Consider the following 19,163-nt stretch of genomic DNA (forward strand, 5'->3'; position numbering starts at 1 on the left):
TTAATAAAATTGATACACCTCTAGCCAGACTTATCAAAAAGAAAAAAGACCTAAATAAAATCACAAATGAGACAGAGAAATAACAACCAACACCACAGAAATACAAACAATTTTAATATTATTATGAAAAACTATATGCCAACAAACTGGACAACCTAGAAGAAATGGATAAATTTCCTAGAAATATATAAATTACCAAAACTAAAACTAAAAATTTGCACAAACTGATAACCAGCAAAGAAACAGAATCATAATCAAAAAACTCCCAACAAAGAAAAGTCCAGAACCAGAAGAATTCACAGGTGAATTCTACCAAACATTTAAAGAGGTAATACCTATTCTCAAACAATTCCAAAAAAATAGAAAAGGAAGGAAAACTTCCACATTCATTCTATGAGGCCAGCATTACCTAGATACCAAAACCAGATAAAGACACACACAAAAAAGAGAAATACAGGCCATTATCTCTGATGAACATAGTTGCAAAAATCCTCAACAAAATACTAGCAAACCAAATCCAACAACACATTAAAAAAATCATTCACCAAGATCAAGTGGGATTTATTCCTGGGTTGCAAGGGTGGTTCAGTATTTGCAAATCAGTCAACGTGATGTATCAATGAACAAGAGAAAACATAAGAACCACAGGATCACTTCAAAAGACACAGAAAAAGCATTTGATAAAGTACAACATCCATTCATGATAAAAACCCTTAAAAAAGCAGGTTTAGAGGGAATACCCCAACATAATAAAGGCCATATATGAAAACACCCACATTTAACATCATCCTAAACGGGGAAAAACTGAGAGCTTCACTTCTACAATCAGGAATAAGACAGGAATGTCCACTCTCACCACTTTTATTCAACATGGTACTGGAAGTCTTAGTCACAGGAACCAGACAACAAAAATAAATAAAAGGTATCCAAATTGGCAAGGAAGAAGTCAAACTTTCACTATTTGCAGATGACCTGATATAATATATAGAAAACCCAAAGACTCCACCAAAAAACTGCTGGAATTGATAAACAAATTCAGTAAAGTTGTAGGATACTAAAGCAATGTACAGAAATCTGTTGCATTTCTATGCAACAACGAAGCAGAAGAAAGAGAAATTGAGGAATCAATCCCATTTACGACTGCACCAAAAACCACAAGATACCTAAGGTATAAACCTAACCAAAGAGGTGAAAGACCCGTACTCTGAAAACTATAAACCACTAATGAAAGAAACTGAAGATGACACAAAGAAATGGAAAGACATTCCATGCTCATGTACTGGAAGAACAAAAACTGTTAAAATGCCTGTATTACCCAAAGCAATCCACACAATTAAAGCAATCCCTATCAAAATGCCAGCATTTTTCCACAGAGGTAGAACAAACAATCCTAAAATTTGCATGGAACCACAAAACACCCTAAATTACCAAAGCAACCTTGAAAAAGAAAAGCAGGAGGCATCACAGTTAGAGACTTCAAGCTATATTACAAAGCTTCAGTAATCAAAACACTACGGTACTGGCACAAAAATAGACACATAGATCAATAAAACAGAACAGAAAACCCAGAAACGAACCTACAGTTATATGGCCAATTAACCTTCAACAAAGCAGGAAGGAATAGCCAATGGGAAAAAGACTGTCTCTTCAACAAATGGTATTGGGAAAACTGAACAACAACATGCAAAAGAATGAACCTGGACCATTCTCTTTCATTACACACAAAAATAAACTCAAAATGGATTAAAGACCTAAAATGAGATATGAAACCATGAAAGTCCTTGAAGAAAGCACAGGCAGTAATTTCTTTGACATCAGCCACAGCAACTTTTTTCTAGATAGGTCTCCTGAGGCAAGGGAAACAAAAGCAAAAATGAACTACTGGGACTGTATCAAAATAAAAAGCTCTGCACAGCAAAGGAAACAATCATCAAAACTAAAAGGCAACCTATGGAATGGGAGAAGATATTTGCAAAGGACATATCTGATAAAGGGTTAGTATCCAAACTATACAAAGATCTTATACAATAGCCACCCCAAACCCAAATAATCCAATTAAAACAATGTGCAGAAAACATGAATAGACATTTTTCCAATGAAGACATGCAAGTAGCCAACAGACACATGAAAAGATGCTCGACATCACTCATCATCAGGGAAATGCAAATCAAAACTACAATATCACCTCAAACCTGTCAGAATGGCTAAAACCAGTAACATGAGAAACAACAGGTGTTGGTGAGATGTGGTTAAATGGGAACCTTTTTCTTACACTGGTGGTGGAAATGCAAACTGGTGCAGACACTGTGGAGAACAGTATGGAGGTTCCTCAACAAGTTAAAAACAGAACTACCCTACGATCTAGTAATTGCACTACTGGGTATTTACCCAAGGAATAATACGAATTCAAAGGGATACATGCACCCCTATGTTTATAGCAACATTATCTACAATAGCCAAATTATGGAAACGGCCCAAGTGTGCATCAACTGATGAATGAAGATGTGGTATATATATACTAGGGAATATTATTCAGTCATAAAAGAGAATGAAATCTTGCCATTTGCAACGATGTGGATGGAGCTAGAGAGTATTACGCTAAGTGAAATAAGTGAGTCAGAAAAAGACAAATACCAGATGATTTCACTCATATGTGGAATTTAAGAAACAAAAGAGCAAAGGGTAAAAAAAGAGAGGCAAACCAAGAAACAGACTTAACTTTAGAGAACAAACTGATGGTTACCATAAGGGAGGTGGGGGGGAATGGGTTAAATAGGTGATGGGGATTAAGGAGTGCACTTGCCGTGATGGGCACTGGGTGATGAATGGGAAGTGTTGAATCACTATATTGTATACCTGAAACTAATATTACACTGTATGCTAACTGGAATTTAAATAAAAACATAAAAAAATAACTGATACAACTTTCCAGGAATAATTCTTAATACATTTACTTGGACATATGACATTATACAAAGGAACAAAATTAACTTTATTTAGAGATGGTATGATAATATACACAGAAACCTGAGAATCTAATTTTTAAATCTAGTAAGAACAGGTGTGTGGGAGATGGCATTCCATTAAAATTATCCATACCTAAAGAGAAGTACCGTATCATCCAGCAATCCCACTTGTGGGTGTATTTTCAAAGGAAACAAAACCATATCTCAAAACATATCTCAAAAAACACATCTCAAAGAGGTATCTGTATTCCCATGTTCAATGCAGCTTTACTGATAATAGCCAAGATATGGAAACAATGTTTAAGTATCTGTCAAAAGATGGATCAAGAAAGGGGCATCTGGGTGGCTCAGTTGGTTAAGCGTCTGCCTTTAGGTCAGTTCATGATCTTGGGGGCCTGGGACTGGGCCCCACATCCAGCTCCTAGTGAGAAGTCTGCTTCTCCATCTCCCCTTTCCCCCCAACTTGTGCTCTCTCTCTCTCTCTCAAATAAATAAAACCTTAAAAAAAGAAAGATGGGTCAAGAAATTGTGGTATATAAATATAATAGAATAGTATTACAGCCTTAAAAAGGAAGGAAAATCCTGTCATTTGCAATAACATGGATGAATGTGGAGGGCATTATGCTAAGTGAAATAAGCCAGACAAAGAAAGACAAATACTGTTTGGTATCATGTATATACAGGATCTTGGGGGGGACGATATATGAGGTGATGGGTATGTTAATTAACTTGATGGGAGAAATCCTTTCACTATATATATGTGTATCAAATCATCACATTGAGCAGTATATCTTACAATTTTATTTGTCAATTGCACTTCAATAAAGCTGAAAAATAAAATAACCCCAACCCAGATTTATGATTAAATTTAACTAAAAAATTTTTAAAGAAACAAACAAAAAAACCCTGCACCTCCATCTCTACGATAGGCCTCCTTTTTGTCTTTCGAACATAAACTCAGTACCACAACGCCATTGTAGTTGGTAACACCTCTTTATTAGAATGACCCAGCAACACACAGGCACTCCATCAGCCCCAAATGATTTTTTATCACTGGCTCCTTCTCTCCATTCAGGACTCAGCCCAAATAGCTCTTGCTCAGAGAGGCCTTCCTTAACCACTCTTGTTAAAAAAGTATTCCCTCACTTTGGTCTTAATTATGGTCTTATTGTTTAATACTGTGACGGTAATGTGGCAACAGGGCCCTCAGGGTTTGTAAAGTGATACTAAATTATTTCTACATTTATTAGCAGGAAGACTTTCTATATAAAGAAACTTTCACTGAACTATTTGGTTACCTAGCAGTAGCCACTAACCATATATGACTACTTAAATTTACATTTTATAATTCCATATTCATAAATAAATATTCATATAAATCAGCTGAAGTATAAAAAGTAACTTTCTACTGCTAGCTAGGGAGGGAGGGAGACATTTTTGCTTTTCTTAAATTTTTACCTGAAAATGAAAACCCTTGTTATAAGTACTAGAATAGAGATTTTTCAATCTTTTCATATGCTTACAGTGTCCATCTTCTGTCATCTAATAATTATATACTCTGCTTGCCATAAATTTTGTTCTTCTCGTTTTGTTTTGTTTAATCTTAACGGGAACTAAAATTTACCAAATGAAAGAATCAGTGGAAGGAGGGCCCTGTCCCCATAGTACCTTCACAAGGTTAAAAGATTAACACCAAAAGACAACTTCTCATCAGAAACAATGAAAGCTAGAAGACAATGGAATGTAAATTTTAAAGTGATCAAATGAGATAATAAAATAGAATTCCACCACCAGCAAAAACTCTTAAAAATAAAGGTGAAAAGGTGCCTGGGTGGCTCAGTTGGTTAAGTATCTGCCTTCAGCTCAGGTCATGATCCCAGGGTCCTGGTTCAGAGTCCCACATCAGGCTCCCTGCTCTGCGGGGAGCCTGCCTCTGCCTCTCTCTGTCTCTCATGAATAAATAAATAAAATCTTTAAAAAAATTAAAGAAATAAAAATAAAGGTGAGAATGGGGCACCTGGGTGGCTCAGTGAGTTAAGCACCCAACTCTTGGTTTTGGCTCAGGTCACCATCTCTGGGTCGTGAGATCAAGCCCCACGTCAGCCTCCATGCTAGGCCTGGAGCAGCTTGCTTCAGATTCTCTCTCTCTCCTCCTCTGCCCCTCCCCTCCTCTCTCTCTCTCCCCCTCCTCTCAAAAAACTAAATTAAAAAAATAAAAAATAAAAGTGAGAAAACTTCTGCTTCAGCTAGTAACGGACCACTAATCTCACTAAGAACTAGAAAATTTTAGGGGGAAAAAAACAGAACTTCTCATTTTGAAGGCAGCAGAAAGTTCTGAGGTAATAACAGAAGGAGTGAAGACTCCAAGGAAAGAACAACTTTGGAGAGGGAGGGGATTTCTGTAGCTGCTTTCACCCTGAGGCCTTTGCTGATTTGGCAAAAACCAGCAGTTGGCAGGAGGCTAGGATTAGCACTGGCAGGTAAAGACTCTGATCCACAAGGTGATGTAATTCTTATATGCATCTTCTCAAGGTGGATAAAATCCCTAGATTAGTAGGGTATCCAAACTTGAGTGTGCATAAATTCTTATTCAGTGGGCACACATGTGGGGGGGGGGCTCAGCAGATGAAGTGTCCAGGAATCCGATGTTAATTTTTTCAAGCACCCCATGATAGCCCTGAAACTAAAGAGACCTTACAAAATATATGTACAAACGTTAACAGTATTTTTTTTTCCCCAAAAAGTGGTTATTAAATTTATGTTTCAGGTAAACTCCGATTACTATTTAATATTTTACTCTCATACCAACTTATAACTGATTTTCCATCCCACGGTCAAAAATAAATGTCTATATGTTATACCTTTTATCACACACTTAGCAAAATCTTCCATACACAAAAACAAAATGTTCTAAAATTAAACTGAAAAGGTTTTGTTAAGTATAGCAACCTTAAAAGGATTGAGATCAAGAGGTAACTCTAATACGCCTTTCAAATGGTGACACATGGAAGGGATAGTTCAATTGTAAGAAAAAGTAAAACTAAAAAAATGCGTTATAACAACTATCTATGAACATTTTGCAAAGAAAGTCATTCCACATCAAGAATAAGAGAAATCTTAAATCATTTAAGGCTGCAGATAGTTCAAGTTTAGAGGCAAAACATATTAAATGAAACTTCCTCATACATAGCAAGTACTGTTTCACTACACAAAATCTTGATCACATTTAATGAGTATAAAATACATGAAGGAGATAATGCCCAGAATCCCATTAAATTTTATGTATGTCTGACTTTACTTACAATGATATGGGTGATCACTTTAAGTAAGGTAAGTTAAAACACTTACCTGGGTTTCATATAAGTGGGCAATGTGAAATTGAACTGCAAAGATGATGGAAAATAAAAATCAATAACAATATAATAGTGTTTGGGGTAAATTAAGTAAGAATATAAAATGTCAAACATAAGCACAATCTACACTATACAGATTTAACGAGACATAACTTTTATTTTTAATAAAAAAATATACAAGCAAACACACTAAAGAACATCAACATAAGACGCCACATGTATTCACTGTTGCTCACTATCAAATTTTGTCAGTGTAATTATTAAAATGAACATTAAAATCTATAGCAAGTGAGTATACGCCTTACAAAGTTCAAAACTGCAAGATGAAGCAAATATAGAAAACTCCTATAATCTATGCATTTCAAAACATGGTATTTAAAAACTGAGTTCCAAGACAATAAAATATAGTAAAGTCAATATATGATAAAAAAACATATAAAAACCAAAGAAAGCCTCTAATTCCTTATACCACATTTCATAACAACATTTATAAAAAAGTCATAAAGCAGGATGATGCTGGAAATAACATACAGAGGAAATGAATTGTTGCATTTCTCTATCGGTTCTTCAGAATTAAGAAAAAAAAAGTCAAAAACCACTTAGAAGGCAAGAATAGTAAACAGTCCCAAGATTAACAAATATGTCTTGAAAATCAAGTAAGAATATATTTTAGCTTTTGTTTGCAGCTCTCCCTGATACCAACACCAAAGTATGAATGATTCAACAAAAGCAACAATGAACCAGGAATCAAAATTGGATTCTAGCTACTTCAATACTATAATTTTCATTCTTCAATGACAACTCTCTTTTTAATGTTCTAACTACCTGGATTTCCCAGCTGGATTTACACCTTTCAAATTTATATGCAAAAATGTTGATGTGGATCTTTAAAAACAAGGTCCACAGGACTACCGTCAAGTATTCACTGCTGGATGCACCATGAACTAACTCTCTCACTGATTCATTCCTCTAACTGTAAGATTCACCTGGGAGGCTTGTTAAAAATAGAGATTCCTGGGGTGCCTGGGTGGCTCAGTCGTTATGCGTCTGCTTTGGCTCAGGTCATGATCCCAGGGTCTTGAGATCAAGCCCCATTTCCTCATTTCGGGCTCCTTGCTCAGCGGGAAGCCTGCTTCTCCCTCTCTCACTCCCACTCTCCCTCCCTGTCTCTCTCTGTCAGATAAATAAATAAAATCTTTAAAAAAAAAAAAATAGAGATTCCTGAGATTATGATTCAGTGAGCCTGCAGCGTGGCCTGGAAAGCTGTCTTTTTAAATCAGTTCTGCAAGAGATTCTTATACCTGTTCTAGACTAGCATCTGGGAAGAACTAAACTAAATAACCATAAAGAATAAAACAAAATATATGAACTTTAAAATACAACATTTTTAGATCAAAAGTAAAACTACATCTCTCCATAAATCGTTAAATATTACATGTTTAATCAGAGACGAGGCAAAATAAAAATATCTTTAGAAGATTACAATCAGCTTTTTGTGAAAAACACATAAAAACAATAAAAGCTCTACATATATAGGGCGCCTGGGTGGCTCAGTCGTTAAGCATCTGCCTTCGGCTCAGGTCATGATCCCAGGGTCCTGGGATCGAGCCCCGCATCGGGCTCCCTGCTCTGCTGGAAGCCTGCTTCTCCTTCTCCCTCTCCCACTCCCCCCTGCTTGTGTTCCCTCTCTCGCTGTGTCTCTCTCTGTTAAATAAATAAATAAATAAATAAATAAATAAAAGTTCTACATATATAGATATCCCCTCTGCCTGCATCTGCTGAGGGCTTTTATTTTCCATTCCCCTTTTCCAACACAGCCCTCCCTTGAGATTCTATTTCCAAATCTTACCTCACTACATCAATGGAAGGAGACTGAGAAAGAGATGAAAAATCTATGCTCATTTCCCCTGATCTTCTTACTTCTCTAACAAAGGTGAGAAAGAAGAAAAGAACAGCAACTAGCTAGCATCCTACCACCACCCCAAACTTCCTCCAAGCTCAGTCCCTAGGCCCTCCCTCCATCTAGGGCTTTCCTACGCAATGAATTACTAAATACAGTGCCATCTTTTGTAGTGTGAAAATTATCACATATTTAAATTCTTAGAAGTCCTCTTCAAGAGGAACATAACCATACAACTAAGAAAAAGCTCCACTTGGCTAAGTCTCAAAGTGGAAATTTTTAACAAATACTGCTATAAAAGGTTCTGAAATTAAACTTTATTCAGAAACTATACATTATTTTTAGAATGAAAAGAATTAATTAAATCTAGAGAAAACAATTTTATCACAAGGGGCCATCATATAATGAAGTCTCACATCACCACAATTCTACTTTTAAAACACCAACTGTAATTAATCCCTCTTAAAAAGCTCTAGAAGCAGTAAGTGTATCTACTTACTTTTTAATTGCATAAATGAATTGTGCCATAAGAGAAATATCTCATATAGATGTTTTTTAAAAGCTTACTTAATCCTTTCTATAATCTTCTGATCTTTGTAGTATCACAAAGTAATATGTAAGATTTCAAAGAATAGTCAAGGTCTGTGGCATACACAAATAGGTGATGACGTTAAAAATTCAAAGAGAAATAAGCTTTGCAAAGATAATAAGAGCCTGGTACTTAAATTGTAATAATGTCTGGCTCAAAGTAGGTAGTCTACATTTGTTAGTGCTCTGTGAGACATTAGCCATTACCGTGGTTATCATGTAATCATGCAGACAGCCTAAAATAAACTACCCAAATCAACTGAACTATAATGGCCTAATGTCTCTAAATGAAGCATGTTCCCTTCCATCACAGTAACCAGCGTTGTAGCACAGAAAGTCCTGAGTCCAGGCAAACTCCTCAGTCCTGGGCAAAACAGGATGTTGGTCACACTCCCTCCTATTTCCTTTCTCAACAACCAACAGAGACATAGTAAACTTGAAGATGTATTCATTACGGTTCAAATCATCCTCTTCACGTTCAACAGGAAGTTTTCTGCCCAATGGTGCTCATTCTACAGATGTAGGTGTTTTCCTCTCAAGCAAGAGCAACGACCTACAACTGAGATTTAACCTCAACAGGGTAGAATAAAATGAGGATTTACCAAAATATTTAGTTTGACATTTATGAAACATCCCTCAGAAGTTATCATTCAAACTGACATATTAGTTATGAGAGTTTGCTTTAAGGTACTAGATATAATCAATCAAATGAAAAGGAGCTGTTTTCTTATTCCTGTATAATTAGGAAAAAGTATAAATTAAGATTTTAATGAAAGTGTATCAATGCATTAAATTTTGTCTAATCCTAACCTCACCTTAGAAACTAAAATACTGCTGCACTTGTTACCTTCCCACCATTTATTCTGCAAATACACTGATCAGTTTCATTTAAAGAAAATAGAAATCTTTTATGTTTTCTCAGGAAATTGCTTCTAGTAGCAGTATGAGATAATTGGTCCAGTTTAGATGATGATTTAATCCACACCATGTCATAATTCATGTAATAGCAAGTTACATCCTAATTTCTATAACCTTTTCATATATTCCATCATTTTCTTAGGCATTTTTAACACTGACGCTATTTTCACTTAACGCCATCCTCTAGGGTTAGAGCATGAGTCACTTAGAGCAAAATACTTTCTCAAACCTAGAATCCTTTGACCTTAAATTTTCATTAAGAATGATTCAACTTTTTATACATATTTTTCAAGAAAGAAAGTTTTAAAGAAATCCAGCTTGAACCCAATGAATATCCTTAAAACTTTTATTGGCTACTATTACACTAAGTATGCCAACACTTACTTATTGATAAACACATCATAAACCAATCTGCTTTTGGAAAGAAACATACACAGAAGCAGAAAATAACTGTCCGAAAAAAAACCACTGTAGCAGAACATATTTCTCACATTCTTTAATTAATTGAAAAATGTCACTTCAAACTTTATATATGATATGTAAAAGTAGAATAAAAAAATTCAAAGAATGTTTTCATAATTATCAATAATTTTAATACCACACAGCAGGAATCAGTGAGCTATCACTTAAGAATCTTTGCATATGCATTTTTCCTTAAAGACTGGCAAACCCTGCTTTTAATCCCCCAAGTCATCTACAATATAATTATTGCACAAATAATCAATCTTGTTCATTAGTGCAGACAATTTTAATTCAACAACCCAGTTCACTGGCGTATCTATTTTAGACACAGGCTGTTCACAATAACTGGTCTCACATGTTCCATTTGTACAAGTAGCCATGGCAACCAATACAGTTAGATCCAACAATTCCAAAAGAAAAATTACACAGGACTTTCACTATCATCATCATCATCATCATCATTACTAATTATTTGCCATGAGGTGATCTGAATACATGTAGAAAACTATTACTTAAAAATACTTACTTTCAGCATTGGACAAAGTGCAGGGATTGCAGTCAACCAAAGCTAACTGAAAATGCTGCAAGAAAAGAATGAGAAAATCAGTGCACTAAATTCAGTCATATAAATGTGTCTTAATTTTCAGGTACGTAAAGTCTAACATAATCATGAAACTACGCTATGCAAATAAAACATACTAGACAACCAACTAGAATTACTTTGTACATTTATTGCTGATAACAGGCTGTTGGGTTACTTTCTTGAGACAGCTGAGAATGGAGAATTAACTTAATCAAGTTATCCTATGTATAATTTTGTTTATATGAAAAAAGCTTCAGAAAAAGTCTTCAAGTAAATAGTATCAGTTATAGAGCAGTTAAAATAGTTTAATCATGGGGCGCCTGGGTGGCTCAGTCGTTAAGCGTCTGCCTTCGGCTCAGGTCACGATCCCAGGGTCCTGGGATCGAGCCCCGCATTGGGCTCCTTGATCCACAGGAAGCCTGCTTCTCCCTCTCCCACTCCCCCCACTTGTGCTCCCTCTCTCGCTGTGTCTCTCTCTGTCAAATAAATAAATAAAATCTTTAAAAAAAAAATTTAAAAAATAATCATTACTTTAAAAACAAAGTAAAAGTTCAATGGTATTAATGTCAGAATACCACTGCTTATCTCAAATGAGACAACTTTAGAAACAAATGAAATACTATGACAATAAAGGGTAAAACTATCTGCCCTTACTGATTCTTCAATAATCATTGTATTTGGTGCCTTCTTTTTTTTTTTAAGATTTTATTTATTTGTGAGAGAGAGAGAGAGAAAACAAGCTGGGGGAGGGAGAGGGAGAAGGAGAAGCAAACTCCCTGCTGAGCAGGGAGCCCGACACAGGGCTTGATCCCAGGACCCTGACATCATGACCTGAGCCGAAGGCAGATGCTTAACCAACTAAGCCACCTAGGTGCCCCTGTATTTGGTGCCTTTTAAAACTATGAAATACTACCAAGAATGCATCAAATAGCCTGTGTTGAAGTTCATCTATGAAATATAATTATCTTTTTAGAATGCATGTACTATTATATGTGTAGGCAATATTCAACCACTAATAGTTTACAATATCTATGTATAATAACATCGTTATCATCCTGCCTGAAAAATACATGTTAAAATTCAATGGATAACACTAATTTCTAAGAACACAAATCACGATCAAGAACACTGGGTAGGTGGGGTGCCTGGGTGGCTCAGATGGTTAAGCGTCTGCCTTCAGCTCAGGTCATGATCTCAGGGTCCTGGGATCGAGCCCCACATCGGGCTCCTGGCTCAGCGGGGAGTCTGCTTCTCCCCCTCCCTCTGCCTCTCCCACTGCTCATGCTCTCTCTCTGTATCTCTGTGTCTCAAATGAATAAATAAAATCTTTAAAAAAAAAAAAAAAAAAACACTGGGTAGGGGCGCCTGGGTGGCTCAGATGGTTGGGCGTCTGCCTTCGGCTCAGGTCATGATCCCGGGGTCCTGGGATAGAGCCCCGCATCGGGCTCCTGGCTCAGCAGGGAGCCTGCTTCTCCCTCTCCCTCTGCCTCTCTCCCTGCTCATGCTCTCTCTCTCTCTCTGCATCTCTGTGTCTAAAATGAATAAATAAAATCTTTAAAAAAAAAAAGAACACTGGGTAACATTTGACATCCATCTACTTTATCAACATTAAACCTGGTATATAAACTAAGAAGAAAACAAGTACTAGAGTTGGCATAAAATCCTTAGTATAAAAAAAGTAAATCTCTCTGAACTCTTCTAAAAAATATTTCCATATATGTACATTTAGATTTTCTGAGTCCCTACAAGATTTTATCATTAAAAGTAATCAATAGCCAAAGTATAAACCCTTTTTTAAAAATTGACAATAAGCTCGTTCCTGACCACAATTCAAATATCTAAATAGTTGTATTTTTTATAACTACTGGACAAACTGAAAATTGACATGCATAATGACAACTAGATATAAACTCAAGAAGACTTTATCAAGAGAAATAATCATTAGCAAGCTTTCAGTACTATATTTCAATACAGAATGAACAAAGCTGCACTTGGACAACTAGAACCCTCAATTAACAAAAATAAACTAATGTCAGCTACCCAGTGTTACAGTGAAAGAAAGATCAGAAGGCATCGTTTGGCATGAACATGGTAGCCATCATATTCCTTCATGAATGTCTGTAATGCACAAGCATAATGAGGCAAGCCTACATTTGCAGTATTCTTTAAAATGTAAGGGCTGTAATATTCTGAATGGGCAAACCACTAACAAAATGACTATGACCCTTAAATATTAAATATTTAATCCATTCAACAAATGTTTGTCAAGTATCTATAATGCCCTTAAGACAATGCAGGCACTAGGAATACAACCGTCAATGAAACAAAAGTGAAAGTTATTTGTCATGGCTGACTAAGTGGAAAAAAAAAAAAAATCCAACATCTGAACACTTTAAGAACTGGAACTGCTTTTATTAAAAGGAAACAAAACAAAACAACAAAGAACTGCCTTTATTCTCCCCTGGCCTTCTAAGCAGACTGGATGTATACACTCAAACGTCCCTTTAGTGTGCTACCACAGCAACAGAAATCAGACTCTTTTAAAGAGTATTTGTATACCTGAATCTAACATAACATTGTATGTCAACTATACCTCAATAAAGAAAATAAAAAGTGAGCACTATGAAAGCAAAGCGTGCTTTATAACCACTTGTCTTCCTGTGGACAAAAAGTGCAGCAGTATCCACACATTCCAACTGTACGACATTTCTGAGTCTCATCTATCCTGTTGGCATATGTAGAGAAGAGAAGACAGACGTTTCCTAACTGAGCCATCAAAGGATACAAACTGACCTGCAAAGAAAGTCTTCAAGATGGCAGTATTTTAGTTTTACTATTACAATGATGTCTCACAAAGAGCAGAGAGATGCAGAATTTGAATTGCCTAGACTACATTTCATCTATCAATATGCAAGCTCCTGCAATGAAACCTGGCAGAAGCAATTCTGGACCATGATTTATGTAAGTATTAATCAATCTTAAAAGCACCAATGAAGCCACTGATGTATCATTTCAAATCCACAACATCATGAAATATTAAACATTTCCAAACAGCAACAATATAGAAAAATTACTTGGCAACAGAGTACATATTCAAAAACATGCATGTGAGAATGAAGGAACTTACAGAATAATTACTAAGTATAAGAAACTAAGAAAAGCCACATAAAACTACCCCATATAAAGAAAAACAAGGATACACTTCCCAGTAAACTGAAGGGAGATGAGGGACTGGGGTGGGGATGACATGACCTCAGTTTGATTTCTCATATTTAAACCAGATGCAAAATAGATGTACCTATTAACATATAAGCCAGCAGAAATGACTATCAATTATAATAATCAGCCCCCAGGATCCGAAAATACCATGGTAAAATATCCAGCCCCCATCCCTGCAACCAACAGAAGCAACTAGGAAACATCTGTGCCTCACATGGAAATACTGCAGTACTGAAACTGACTATTGCTGTGTGAAATAGTTACTATGTGGTAGAGGCTTCTGCCCTTCAAAGACTACATACAAACCTCAAGGCAGAAAGCATTCTATAGAAAATTAATTTCCAAGCAAGATTTACCTAACACATTTTTTTAATGTTACAGTGATTTTCTTTTATAGAGCACTTCTGGTCCAACTTAACAAAAAGGATCTATTCATAATAATTGCTGTTGACATCTTTATTACCAAAGTCACCTTTTGTTTTAAAAGCTTTTATTTCAAAATAACTTCATAGCATTTTGCTTTATATAAATTAAGGAACTTGATTTCTAACTGGAGGAGGAGAATCTATATTCATGTAATTAACATATAAAACTCAGGTTTCAAGACTTTCTCTTTAAACTGTTTTACTTCTAGCTGTATAGTCTGTGATTATCTCACGAATCTTTTCAATTGTAGAACCCTTCAACTATATTCCCAATCCTGAAGACAAGCAGTGATATAACTTTTTGGGGGGGGTAATTAACAAATTATTTATGTGTGCATAAGTTATTAAAATTTAGAGCAATGTTTGGATTCCAGATCCAATCTTGGATGTTCTGAATCAGTGGGTTGGAGCTGACATCCTGTAAACCAGAAAAAAAGGTTCTACAAGTTATTCCAATGCACAATCAGGGGTAAATGCCACTATTTTAGTTTTTAAATTGTGTCCTTGCCCCCAAAAACTTTACTTCAGACTATTTAGACAAGGTGTGTGTAGTCGATACTGTTGTCTCTATTCAATTAGTATAGCCACAGCCTTTAGGAATAAAATGTTGGCAACACCAGGCACTGTGCTATGGCTATGCATCTACGAAACTGAATGCACGGCTCACTGAAATGAATGTTCTATTAGAAGTTTAAAAGACAATTCCCTAACGGAATCCAAAAGATGTAGATGAGGGGAAAAAGAAAAGAAGTAGTACTTCAGGCTGAGGAAACAACTTAAAATTATTTTTACACAGCCCTTATGAAAGAGGGCTTTATGGACCATTTTAAGTGAGAAGAGGGAAGATAAGTAGTGTACTCTTCCAAGTCAAGTGATTTTTTCTTTTTCATTGTTACAGATTGCCACAATTCTAAAAGTAGGAATTAAAACCAACAACTTCATTCCTAAACCTAATAGTCTATGATAAATGGATGAGACTAGGGAAAGGTCCAGGGATGTGATGGTACTTCGGGGATTTGGTCTCTGAAAATGAGAATACAGAACTGAAAGTGGAAAGTTCTAGTAGGGCTTATGTGTCACACTGCTGGATAAGCTGATATGATTGAGGTTCTTTCAAAGCCCTCAAACTCAAGTTCTTCTGATTCTCTGTAACACAAGGTTATTATAACTGTTTTGAGGAGAAACTCTACTGCACACCAGTAACTAACAGCTAATGGATCCTGGCAATCTTCACTCAAAAAAGAAGTTTCCAATCTGGAGTCCTCCAAAAGTACCCTTAATAAAAAAGTAAAAGAAAAGACACTATATACTGAAGATGTTCAAAATCTTACTTCTTTTCACAGCCCTTCTTTATGGCTCCAGACTTCTGTCTGTCTATACCAACATCTGATATCCCTCGGGTACTTCCACTCAGTATACTCCCAAAGGACTCATTGCCATTCAGAGCCTTTCCACCTACTTTAGTTAAAAAAAAAAAAATGAATTAAGCCAATAAATGAGGAATCTATTTCCACACTGAATGAGTTAATAAATTAACTCCTTAAGATTTATAGAATGTATTACCTCTCATCCATCCATCCACTGAGAACCCATTTATCCCACGGGTCTTGCTCATCTTTTTTCCTGTAACAGTGTCCTCATACCTAGTCTCCCAACTCATTTCTATTGTACTTTACGAAAGTACAGGTATACAACGGACTAGAAATTTTAAAACACTGGTTCTACTATGCCAAATTATGAAGGAACTTATATTGGTATCCAGCCAATTACCGACAGGTCCCCATTAAAAAGCCACACTCTTTACCTTTAAAATCCAAAAAAGTTCCAATGTTGACATAGTCTAGGGAAACTTAAATATGTAAATATTAGGGAGAATTTCTACATAATCTTCACTAAATTAAATAGATGCACTGGCATTACTGACTGAAGAATATGGGTGTTATTACATCTTATTTTGCATTTCCTTCCTTCCATGAAGGAAATAATTAAGAGTCTGCCAGGATGTGAAAATTAGAGGCATTATATAAAACTATCAAAATTATTGTACTTTTATTGAAGTAATGATCATACACTGCCTCAAATATATAACAAATGTAAGCAATTATCATTAACACCATTAAAAAGTAATGAAATAAAATTCTGAATTAATTATATGGTGTTAAAGAGGCAACCAAACCCCCCTGGGGGGGGGTGGGGATATATCTGAAGCAGGGAAGAAAAACAACAAATACCATGTAGAAATGTCACCCTGGAATGGACTCTGGTTCAGATAATATTAAACTAGTTAATAAATTAAGAATTGATACCCCCACCACTCACTAAACACATGAAATCTTTATTGGCCAATTTAATGGAAAAGTAAAACTGTATCATTGGAAAGTAAGCTGGGCATTAACTTCACATTTCTGAGGATGGGCAGAGTAGCAAAAATACAAGTATTAAATTCTAGGATGGGAAATGGATTTCACAAACAGTATCTACACTGGTCCCAAACTGAGGAGTTTTAGATATAGCAGACAAACTGAGAACTAAGAAAGGGGGCTAAAAAAACTTGTCAGATTCTTCCATATATCTATATCTATATATATGTACGTATATATCTGTGTGTGTATATAAATTTAATCTTTACAACAATCTTGTAGAGTGGGGACAGTTACTCGAGTACTACAGACACAAGAGGATCAGAAGAGTTAAGCATCTTGCCCAAGGTCACACAATTAGTCATATGGCAGGGTCAAATTTTAAAACCAAATTTGCTTGCTCTGAGAGCTGTTTACATAGTACCAAAACAGAATGAATCTGTTTGAGAGATACATTTTGGTAAAAAAGTTATTACCAGGGATACAAATAAAACAGGAGGACCTGGAATCTATTTCATGTGTAGGTGAAAATAAGAAATTTATTATGAAAATAAACTGCATTTTATCATCGAAAACCTGTAGATGCTATATCCCTCTTCAAGCATAGGGAAAGAAAATGAGGTGAAGACCTGATCTATAATGGACGGATTGCCCACACCACCCCACACCAAAATACTCTTTTTTTACCCACCCCTCACTCCTCCACCAGACAAGAACAGTGTATTTAGGGAATTAAGCCCTGCTCCAAAACTGGGCCTACACCTACAACCACATCTTTGATAAGGAATCAATTGAGAATGACCAGTGCTCATTTCTGGCCAATGAGATGCAAAGAGAAGTATTCTTGAAGAGATCAACAGGAAGTCAGATCTTTCTCCTTTATGACATGATGATTGGATATTTACTGAGCACTTACCATATGCCAGCACTATACTAAGCACCTATACCACTACTCTAAAATATCTTTTTATATGAGACATGAAAAATGAATCATCTCACTTTGATTGTACCCTGCAACTTTACTGAATTCATTTATTACTTCTAATAGTTTTTTGGTGGGGTTTTTAGGGTTTTCTACATTTCACTTTGATTGTACCTCGCAACCAGCCTTAAGAATAAGCCAACACAGAACAAAGAAGAAAATGATTCCTTGATGAAACCTTGGATCAGCTGAATCAACCAATCTGGAAGGCTATACTTCACATGTATTATACAAGCTACTTTTTTTAAATTGTTATTTTAATCAGCTTCAGTTGGGAGTTTCTGAAGTTTCTGGTTATCTATACCAAGAAATGTGCTTCTAGGAAACAGCTTCAGTAGTTGAAAAGTCAGAGGTTCCACATCTATCCATATGAAACTAAAGTACTAGCCAGTCCACTTTAGGAAAATTGGAGGCCATCTAAGGGGAAAGGGACATATCACTCCTTCCGATTCCTACCTTCATTTGCAATACCTCCTCCTTGACTAAAAATGATGATGCCTAAAATTCTCCTTTTGAAAACAGACAAGGAGTAATGGAGAGAGAAGCCTAAAAAAAAGCCGACGTCAAAATGAGATAAAAATCAAAGGCAACCTTCTTGTTATGGGGAAGAGAAATAGCAAGGACTCCTAAAATTCTTTTCTCTGTTCACACAAATGAAATAAACATCAGGATGATTATCAAGTATTTTAACAAGAAGACTGTACTTAACTTAAAACAATTTTTTTTTATTTTTTTAAAGAGTTTTTTGCTAAAATTGCTATGACTTGAAGGTTTGTTAGCCTTTATGCCTGAACAAACAAAAGTTGTACACAGGAAGTCTCTACTGAATTTGAGTAAGCAGGAACACTGTCCAACACTGTTTCCCCTGATTAAAAAGGATTTTAAGTATTGCCACCTTCATAGAAACAGAGCTCTGCATCCACAGAATTATGTAAGACACCACTATACTGATGTTCAGAGATAGCCAAATTCTATAATATGGGACATTATCTGATTATTTTTTCCACTCAAATATATCTCCTGAGCAACATTTACCAAGCTGCTATCAAAAACATGTCCGCCACACATAATAGTTCTATTGTGACAATACTTTAAAATGATCAAGTAAGTTTATTTTGTATTATTAGACATTTTAAGAATCTTTGTTAGCTAATATATACTATGAATGTCCAAGAGGAGGTTAAAATATGCAAGGTGGCATTTTCCATTTCAAATCCACTCACATTCCATAGTATACAGCTGACTCTTGAACACAGGTTTAAACTCCATGGGCCCACTTATATATGGGTTTTTTTTTGCATCAATGTATTTTCTCTTTCTTATGATTTTCTTAATAACATTTCCTTTTCTCTAGCTTACTTCATTGTAAGAATACAGTACATGATACATACGCAAACTATGTATTGC

At 35.7% G+C, this 19,163-nt stretch overlaps 1 protein-coding gene across 10 annotated transcripts in view; it reads right to left on the reverse strand.

Annotated features, from left to right (window-relative positions):
- The window catches only part of KDM6A (lysine demethylase 6A), a 201,420-nt gene that overhangs the window by 76,160 nt on the left and 106,097 nt on the right, over nt 1-19,163 (reverse strand). For 9 of the 10 annotated variants that reach the window (XR_013444622.1, XM_078064293.1, XM_078064296.1 and 6 more), the window contains exons 7-8: nt 10,714-10,768; nt 6,315-6,349 (exon numbers count right to left, since the gene is read on the reverse strand). Coding sequence is in view for 8 of the 10 variants with exons in the window: in XM_078064293.1 (XP_077920419.1) it covers nt 6,315-6,349; nt 10,714-10,768 (90 nt within the window). In the remaining 2 variants the exon portion in view is untranslated. Of the gene's footprint in view, nt 1-6,314; nt 6,350-10,713; nt 10,769-15,745; nt 15,864-19,163 lie in introns of those variants that run through there. The other variant, XM_078064300.1, reaches the window with a different exon arrangement.

The sequence above is a fragment of the Halichoerus grypus genome, chromosome X (assembly GCF_964656455.1).
Source record: "Halichoerus grypus chromosome X, mHalGry1.hap1.1, whole genome shotgun sequence".
In the NCBI taxonomy this organism is placed as follows: Eukaryota; Metazoa; Chordata; class Mammalia; order Carnivora; family Phocidae; genus Halichoerus; species Halichoerus grypus.